The following is a 9,901-nucleotide window of genomic DNA, read 5'->3' as shown; positions in this document are numbered from 1 at the left end:
GCATTGAACAACTCCCCTGTTCCCTCTATCTCCAACCCCCAGCAACCAGCATTCTATTTTCTGTTTCTAAGAGTTTGGTCACTTCAGATAGTTGCTATAAGTGGAATCATGCAGTAATTGTCTTTTTGTAACTAGCTTATTTTACTTAGAAAAAGGTCCTTAAGTTTCATCCATGTTGTAGTATATGACAGGATTTCCTTCTTTTTAAAGTCTGAATAATATTCTTTTGCATGTATATATCACATTTTCATCCATTCATCTTTTGATGGACATTTTAGGTTGCTTCTACCTCTTGGCTAATGTAAATAATGCTGCAGTAAACATGGGAGTACAAATATCTTTTCCAGATTCTGTTTTCCAATCTTTTGGATGGATCCCCAGCATATCTTGTGTTTTCTGCTCTAGATCTGCTATCAGCAACCATTTCTCTAAGGAGCCCTTCCCTAGGATTTCTTGCTTGTTCAAATCTCAGCTCTGTCGCTTACTAGCTATATTGGGCAAGTTGCTTAGCCTTAGTTTACTCATTTGTAAAATGGGACTAATAATGTTACCTACATTATGGGACCATTGTGAGAATTAAATAAGAGAAGGCACATAAAATATTTAACCCAGTGCCTGGTATAATTATAAGTACTCAACAAACATTAGTTGGATAAATTACTTAATAATAGAAGAAGTGTATGTCTTCTTGAATAAATTTTTTCACAGACTATTTCGACTTTCTGTTCCAATTTGATCAATTGTCTTTAGGCCTGATGAGCAGCTATTATTACTCATGCTTCTACAGGAATGAATCTTGGATCCTGCAGATTTTTCTTTCTTGGAATTCTGTCATTTGTTTGCTTGTTTCTGTTTTGTTTGTATTTGTTTTGGTAGAGTACCTGCTTGAGGCATTTTTTTTAAATAAAAATGTATGTGGGAAATAAAATTTCCTTTTTTTTTTTTTAATTTTTCTCTTGACTGATCATTTGCAGGGACATAGAATTCTAGGCTCAAATGAATTCTAGGACATGGAATTGTCATAGAACTTTGGAAATATTGCTCCATTGCCCTCTAATTCTAATATCATTGATAAAAATCTTTCTGCCAACCTGATGCAGTTGACCCTTGACCAACACAGGGGTTAAAGGCACTGACCCCCCCCATGCAGTTGAAAATCCACGTATAACTTTTGACTCCCCCAAAACTTAACTACTAATAACCTGTTGACCAGAAGCCTTACCAATAACATAAACAGCCAGTTAACACAAGTTTTGTATATTACATGTATTATATACTTTATTCTTTTGCAATGAAGTAAGCTAGAGAAAAGAAAATGTCAAGAAAATCATAAGGAAAATAAATTTACAGTACTGTATTGTAAAAAATCAGCATTTAAGTGGACCCATGTAGTTCAAAGTTGTGTTGTCCAAGCATCAACTGTATTTATTCCTTTGCAAGAAACTTGTTTCTCCAATTTGTCTGTTTGTTTTTAAAGTTCTGAAATTTCATATGGACTTACCTTGGGGTTTTTCTGGTTGATCTTTGTTGGAATTCAACGCCATCTTTAAATTTGGAGCTGTGTTGTTGTTAGTTGTAGAAATTGTTCTTTTGATAATTTCCCCCTCTCCATTTTTGGAATCTGGATATTAGGGGAACATTTGTCCTTCTGTATTTTTAAATTTTACCTGCATATTTTCCACTTCTACCTTTGCATTTTACATTCTGAGCCACTTCTTCACCTTTATGTACCAGTTCACTCATTTGTTCCTTATGTGGGTATGGTCCATACAGTCTTGATGGATTTTTTTTTTCCCATTTCAACATTATTCTATTTCAAGGACTCTTTTTTGGTCTCTGGTTGCTCTTTTGTCATAGTACCCAGTTCTGATTTTTGTCATTAACTTGATATTAGTATTATTATTATTACAGAGCCAAAGAAGCCTAAAGGCCTGTGCAGAATCCATTCAGATAATACTGTCCTCATGTGAACAAAAATATTGTCAGAAACCTTAATTCTGTCTTTAGCAATCTAATTTGCTGTTTAGTTCTTCCATTTTTTTCTTTTTAAAAATTTAATACATTGAGTATACGTACCTGGTCGAAAGAATAGATAGGTCTGCTTCCTGATCTGATTTCCTCCAATTTCCAACTGCCAGAATCAGTCTGGGAATTTTTCACCCTTCAGCTGCTTATTTTGGTATTCACTAACATATTGCTAGATTACATTCTTATTTCTAGATTTTTAAGATTTTAGGTATTACCTAACTTCCCAACATAAAAGATGAGAATTTAGCTCTTTGACACCACACACACACACACACACACACACACTCGAATATGTTCAATTCTCCTATTTACAGTTTACTGAATTTTCTGGTACATATCTCTTTAAAGGCCAATTTGTGCTTACGACCTCTGAAGGACTTATTCCCTTCTTCTAGATACAGGGAATTGTGGCAATCTGGTGGTCTAAGACCATCTAATTTTTTCCATTTAAGGATTATTTTCTACCAAATATTGTGAAATATATACTGTCTATTTAATCTTAAGAGTCTACAACTGAGCCTAAGAGAATACTGTGACAGCTTATTTTCCAAAAATGGCCACAAAAATTCTGGTTCCCTACACTGTTCCAGAATTTTGGCACTCTCCCATCAAGAAGTATAGTGTAGGGCACTTGGTTGGCTCGGTGGGTTAAGCCTCCGACTCTTGGTTTCCGCTCAGGTCATGATCTCATGGGTTAGAGGAATGAGCCCCAAGTTGGGTTCTGTGCTTCACCAGGAGTCTGCTTGAAGATTCTCTCCCTCTGCCCTTCCCACCTCTTGCATGCATGTGCTTGCTCTCTCTCTCTCTCAAATCTTAAAAATAAGTAGTTTATTTTACCTTCCTTTGATTATGAGAGGCCTTTGTGTCTGTCTCAATGAAGAAGAAATGATGCTTGGTTTCTTTCTTTCCTTTTTTTTTTTTTTAAAGATTATTATTTTAGAGAGAACGAGCACATGTGAGTGGGGGGAGAGGCAAAGGGAGAGAGAGAGAGAGAGAGAGAATCTCAAGCAGACTCCCTGATGAGTGCAAACCCTGATGTGGGGCTCAATCCCAGGACCCTGAGATCATGACCTGAGCCAAAATCAGTAGACAGATGCTTAACTGACTGAGGCCCCAGGCGCCACAATGATGCTTGGTTTCTCACTGCTATGGTCTGAATGTGTCCTCCCTCCCCCCAATTCATGTTGAAATCCTAACCCTCAAAGGTGATAGTTGGTGGGGGCTTTGGGACTTGTTTAAGTCATGAGGGTGGAACCCTCATGAATGGGATTAGTGCCTCTAAAAGAGACTCCAGAGAGATTCTTAGCTCTTTCCCTCATGTGAGGATGCTGCAGAAGTCAGCAGCCTGCAAGCATGGTCAAGAAGTTGCCAGAACCTGACCATACTGGCACCCTGATCTTGGACTATCAGCCTCCAGAACTGAGATATAAATGTTTGTTGTTTATAAGTCACCTGTTGTCAAAAACTAACCTCTGTGCCCCAGAGCCAAAACAGAACACAAAGAATTTGCCTGAAAAAGGAGGCTGCAGCAGGCTAATGCCTTCAAAACTGCAGATCCGCCCAGGGTAAGAGGCTGAGGGGTTTTATAGGAAAATACAGGATCTGGGTGTTTTTTTTGGGTTTTGTTTGTTTTTAAAGATTGTGGGAACATGATTACAGCCCCCACATTCAGAATGCAGATTTTCACTTAACCCATATTTTCAACTCTATACTAATCTAACCCAGGCTTTCTACTATTCCTGGTACCCTGTTAAGTCTGATCTTCCAGTTCAGTTGCTCAAGAGAATTAACCTCTGGCCTTCTGATCAAAAAGGCAGAAGGACAAAAAATGATCAGCTGACTTAGTAAGGGCAGAAAAAGGTAATTCAATGATTTTGTACATGGACTTGCAACCAATCATTTTTTTTTTTTTTTTTTTTTAATGTCCCAAGCATCGTCTCTGAATATGAGCACCAGTTCTTCCAGGAACTGAGCATCTTTTCTGGGGATACTGGCCTTTCTCACTGAACTGCCTTTTGCAGGCACTCAGATTAGAGCTTCCTTGGTTCTGCTAATGAGTCAGTCTTTCTCTACCTGCATTTTGTTTTTCCAAGAATTTACTGAATTCTCTTATCCTTTGATTTCTTGTTTCCTGTTTTATTTATCATTGTGTGGTTACACTTTACTGTTATTTTACTGAAATTTCAGGAGAAAATAAATTAACAATCTGCAGTTTTAGCACAAATTCTTCAAACTGAATTGTAAATAATCCATGCATTTCTCTTCCCAATTAATAAATTCTGTTAGAGATTTCTTAACAATAGAACAGATGGATGACCAAACACCCAACAAACAGGACTCTGAAATCAAATAAATGTTTTTAATGTAGGTCACATTTTAATATAGTTTTAAAAACACTTCCAAATATAACTACAAATTTAATCAGGAAAAATACCTGAAAGGAACATGTATCTTAATTAACCATTAGTACATTATTTTAAAGCAATTATTTTCCTGAATCCTTGGCTTACTTCATTGGGTTTATAAAGATATAAACCTACTGATTTTTCTATTTGAATTATTTTGTACTAAATGTAGTTTTTCCCAGCTGATAATTATAAATAAACCTGATAACAAAAATCACATCTTAAATAGGGAAAAAAGTTTCCCTTAATAAGTTGGTAAAGACTGTAAGTTGATAACTTTGAAACTTCTGATTTACTATAAAGTAGCAATTAGTAAAATCCACACCCTCCCCTAAATTCAGCTTTTCTATTGCAAAAATTTTTATAAAAAATGTACTCTGAGTGCAATAAAATCTTCATTTTTTAAAAATCAACAAATAGACATACCAAAATAATTCATCGTGACAATCAGAACGAAGAAAGATTTAACAGTACCATGTTTGCTAAGGAAAACATTACTGTGGAAGGCATCCAAGGAGTCTAAAATGGTTTTGCTGTGGCAACAAGGCTTCAGGCTGATGCTCATACTACTGTCAGAAAAGCTTTCCCCTCTTTACAGTGAAACATCAGTGCATATTCCTTTACATAGTAAAAAACTTAAATTTTTAAAAATGATCAATTTGCTTTAAAGTAATTAACTCACCTTCGAAACACAGACTGGCTATGATAAATTCATTATTTAACAACTTGGGTATTTCTAACAACCTAGAAGGGCTAAAACTCATTGAAGGGTCAGGAAGTTCTAATGCAGGTCAGAAAAGAGGGAGAGAAGTCCAATGCTTTTTGTGGAATGGAAGAGCAACAATTTTAATATCTATTTTAAAATACTGAAACATTTTGGGCTCAGTCTCTACTACTTTTAATAAAACACAGCAGTAAACCAAAAATATTACAACATGAATCCTATCTCATTCTCAAAAACAATTTTCTGCTACATACATAAATAAAAAGTGCTTGTAACTAATAATATACAACACTAAAAAAAAGTCTTGAGATCATGTAGGCTTATGTCTCATTGCCAGCAATGAGAGTGGTATATGCTAAGGGTGTCATAATATTTACAAAAGACAAAAAAATATATATATATATATATACTCAATTATTATTTCCTATGGTTCTAATGTTATTATACCATTGAGCATAAAATAATCTTTTAACATGGTAATTAAACAGATTATATTATGGAAGAGTAAAAAGCAAGGAAATCCTCCTTAGGGATTTCTGAAGATTAAGTGTTTCTACTAGTTCATAATGAAAAACATGAATAGAACACAATTCTGGAAAAAAAAAGACTAATTTATTTGTTTTATAAGATAAAATATGAGTGATCTTAGTTTAGATGCCAAGAAGTGATAGCTTAGGGTGTCATCTTAACCAAGAATAAATTCATAGTATTTCTTATTCACTTAAATAAGACAGGAAGGGAAATTCTAATTCCCGCCACCCGCCTAGTCACTTCAAAAATTCTTAAGAAGTCACAATAAAAACATCCTGGGTTTTTGGTTACTCTTTAAAGTAAAAATTTCCCGATACCCTGGAAGCAATGAGTTCAATTTGGTGTCTTCTTGTATTCTGGGAAACAACAGTAAGTTTAAACCGACATCTCAGGCTTCAAATGCTGTGACCAATTATTTGTGAGTTATAATCTGCAGGCTCCATTTTTAAAATATGTGGGATGACACTGTCAATTCGTACATTGCCAATGAGACCTTTGAAAAACAGTTCTTCAGTGATGGTAGCGTTCATCAGTCTCAAAGCAGGCAATCTGAGTAGCAGTCTGGACAACCTAAAAAGGGGAAGGAAAAACAAGGGTGTAAATCAAAAAATGATTTGGTAGAAAAATAGGAGTAATTTCTGCATGTATATTGGTTGTGGTCTAATAAAGATCTAATTTTCAAAAGTTAAAAATAAAAACTTAAGTATTCTCAAGCCTTAAAGGTTATGACAATCATCTGCATATATACATGCAGTCTGACAGACTTCACAGGAAAGCTTTGCTCTTAACTACTACACTGTGTTGCCTCTACTTGGCCATATGGACCATGGAACTAATAAGTTATTTATTTGTTTATTTTAAAAAAAGATTTATTTATTTTAGAGAGAGTGCCTGTGCACGCACGAGCAGGGGGAGGAGAGGGAGAAGGGGAGAGAGAGATCTCAAGCAGACTTCCCACTGAGCTCGGAGACCGACACGGCCCATCCCACAACACCGAGGATCATAACCTGAGCTGAAATCAAGAGTTGGACACAACCAACTGAGCCACCCAGCTGCCCCACCATGGAACTAAGTTATCAAAGTACAGATCAAATTATACACTTAACAATGGCTTAGAAGGGGCTCCTGGGTGGCTCAGCCGTTAGGCGTCTGCCTTTGGCTCAGGTTGTGGTCCCAGGGTCCTGGGATTGAGCCCCGCATCGGGCTCCCCGCTCGGCGGGAAGCCTGCTTCTCCTTCTCATACTCTCCTTGCTTGTGTTCCCTCTCTTGCTGTCTCTCTCTGTCAAATAAATAAATAAAATCTTAAAAAAAAAAAAAAAGAATGGCTTAGAAATTCAGTTGAGGTTGTAAGAACAGCAATGCTTTGTGTTATCAGGACACATGGGGCTCAATGGTAATCAAAAAACAAACGGAAATGGTAAAACAGGCAATAGTTATTATTGGGAAGACTGGGAAGAGCAAGGAATATGGAATCAAGACCACTGGGTTCAAATCTCGATTCAACTACCCCTCTATCTATGTGAATGTGTATTAGCCACTTACTTACCCCTAGTCTCTCCGTGTTGTGGTAAAGATTAATGAAACGATTCCTACCAGTTTTTTTGCTACTGAGGATCTTAAAGGCAAAACCATATCTTGCATAAGGTGTAAGCTGAAGACTGCTATCCAAAGATAATTTATTATTTTTAAATAAATCAGAATGTAAGAAACTGAGAGAGTTCCAGAGACCAATCAGAGCAGCTGGAATGTACTGGAACAGAGGTCAACCAACAACTATATGTCAAGAAGGAGGAAAATTTAAATACTATATTTGTTTGTACAATGAGGTATAAAACAACTTTTGAAACTTTAAAAAACTGAGAACAATCATAACAAAACCAACAACAACAAAAAATAACTTTCTGAAAAGCTTGGGTATGTGTATCCCTCTTGTATTTCGCACTCTAACATTTGTGACCAACTGAAAACAGGATTACATCACCTTTTTTTAAAAAGGATTTTATTCATTCATTTGTCAGAGAGAGAGAGAGAGCACAAGCAGGTGGAGCAGCAGGGAGAGGGAGAAGCAGGCTCCCTGCTGAGCAAAGAGCCCGATGCAGGACTTGATCCCAGAATCTTGGGATCATGACCTGAGCCGAAGGCAGACGCTTAACCTACTGAGCCACCCAGGCATTCCTAATTCACCTTCTTGTAGCTACTACTCTCCTCCTCAAATTACCCAGCTCTTGTTTGTTCCCATCATGTGAGCCGCAGCAATAAAACTGGTAGGAGGCAGGGTAGGAAAACTGGTTAGATAAACTAAGGGTGATTTTCATGATGGAACTGGCTTATAAATCTATTATTGAATATCTGTAAATAATTATTTTATGTAAAACATTCTTTTATTAGTACAAAGCATGTTAAATTAATAATATTAGTAAAGACATTTATATAGCCCTTATATGTTATACTACATATATGTTACACTATAAACAATATGATATACTATACTATAGGCAGTGTTCTAAGCTATTTATATATATAAACTGATTTAATCATTATACTAATTGTGGGTACTATTATCTACATTTTACAGATAAAGAAACTGAAACACAGAAGTTGAATAACTTGCCCATGGTGATACAGCTAGTAAATGAGGGGTCAGGAGTCAAGCCCTGGTATTCTGGCTCTAACAGCCATGTGCTAGCAAAGCTACTCCCCAATTCCGTTCCTCTTCAAAAACTGAGTTGGATCTTACAAAAAAAAAAAAAAAAAAAAAAAAAATTCTTTTCAAGGGACATCGGCAAGAAATATCTTGGTAGAAATACCATAAACCAAATTTCTAAATTATTTATAAAATAGTTGAATGGCGTTTTTATTCATTCATTCCTATTTTTTCCCTTTCACTAATAAAATTCTTTATTTCATCTGAAGAAAACAGAGTTTGGGCACTAGAGTCAGACAACCTGAGCTCAAAGGCAGGCCCTGTCATCTGTATATGGCCCTGAGCAAGTTATTTAACCTCTCTGTGCCCAAGTTCCCTTCTATAAATTGTAAGAAATACATGAAATACTACCTGTAAATCACTTGCAACAACACACTACTGCTTTTAATAGGATTAGCTATTTCGAAGGTCTAGGCTGACTGAAACACTGACTTACTCTTGGAATGGAAAATAATGAAATAATAGATTCATAAAAGAATTTAAGATGGATTTAATAAAATAGTATTTAACTTTTAGATACCTGTAGGTGTCATCTGGATATGTTTTGGTTATATAATCTTGGAATTCCACATATGCCTTTTCCTGAAATTTCTCAATTTGTTCCATGTTTTCTAGGCCTGGATGATCTGAAACATTAAAGAATATATTGTTACCTAGTTCTGAATGCTCATTTAATAAGGCAAGGAGAGATGAGATAGAAGGGTGTGGGAAGAACAGTTCAGTCAAAAAAAAAAAAAAAAAAAAAAGGCACGCTATCCTATGTGTGGTTCTCTCACTCCACAAATATATTTAGTAACCCACCTACTAAATGCCAGACACTGGCATTTTATCTATTTTTATCTATTTTATCTATTTTTAAAAAGATTTTATTTATTTGAGAGGGAAAGAGAGAGAGTATGAGTGGGGGGAATGGCAGAGGGAGAGGGAGAAACAGACTCCTAGCTGAGCAGGGAGCCCGATGCAGGGCTCCATCCCAGGACCCTGGGATCATGACCTGAGCTGAAGGCAGATGCTTAACCGACCGAGCCACACAGGGGCCCCTGTACTTTAAACCCTTATAACTATTTTGTCTCATATACATATTCTAAAATGTAAATAAATGAGATCACTGGTATCTACTAAAATAAATAGTTTTCTCTATTCCAAAAGTCATGGAAGGGAGTTTGATCATCTTGCTTCAACAGGAACAAAAAATTAAAATGACTTAGCTTAGTTAAAAAAGCATTTTTTAATACAATGAAATATCTTCAGATTATATTCTATACTATTTTTTTCATAAGAACCTTCCCATCATTGTTAGGTAAAAAGATACTTCTGAAATTATCAAACAATGGGCAGTATCTCTATCAGAAAAACTGTAACACAGAAACATGAAATAATCTATATAAACATTTCAGTAATCACTATAAAATTTCACAAAAATGGGAATATTAAGAGAACTTCAATAAAATTATGCCTAAATTAGGCAATATTGAAAAACATGGAAAGCTCTGCTCTGACCAAAGAGAA

The 9,901-nt window shown here is 35.8% G+C and overlaps 1 protein-coding gene across 3 annotated transcripts in view; it reads right to left on the bottom strand.

The window, feature by feature from the left end:
- Positions 1 to 4,382: 4,382 nt before the first annotated feature.
- Positions 4,383 to 9,901, bottom strand: part of NR2C1 (nuclear receptor subfamily 2 group C member 1) — a 46,041-nt gene continuing 40,522 nt past the window's right edge. For all 3 annotated transcript variants that reach the window (XM_026499882.4, XM_026499883.4, XM_057316168.1), the window contains 2 exons: positions 8,913 to 9,018; positions 4,383 to 6,258 (listed from right to left, as the gene is read on the bottom strand). In XM_026499882.4, coding sequence (XP_026355667.1) covers positions 6,084 to 6,258; positions 8,913 to 9,018 — 281 coding nt within the window. In that variant the 3' untranslated portion in view covers positions 4,383 to 6,083. The remainder of the gene's footprint in view (positions 6,259 to 8,912; positions 9,019 to 9,901) is intronic.

This window comes from Ursus arctos, unplaced genomic scaffold (assembly GCF_023065955.2).
Source record: "Ursus arctos isolate Adak ecotype North America unplaced genomic scaffold, UrsArc2.0 scaffold_21, whole genome shotgun sequence".
Lineage (NCBI taxonomy): Eukaryota > Metazoa > Chordata > Mammalia > Carnivora > Ursidae > Ursus > Ursus arctos.
The sequence above is the reverse complement of the archived record's forward strand: the minus strand, read 5'-3'. Positions and strand labels throughout refer to the sequence as shown.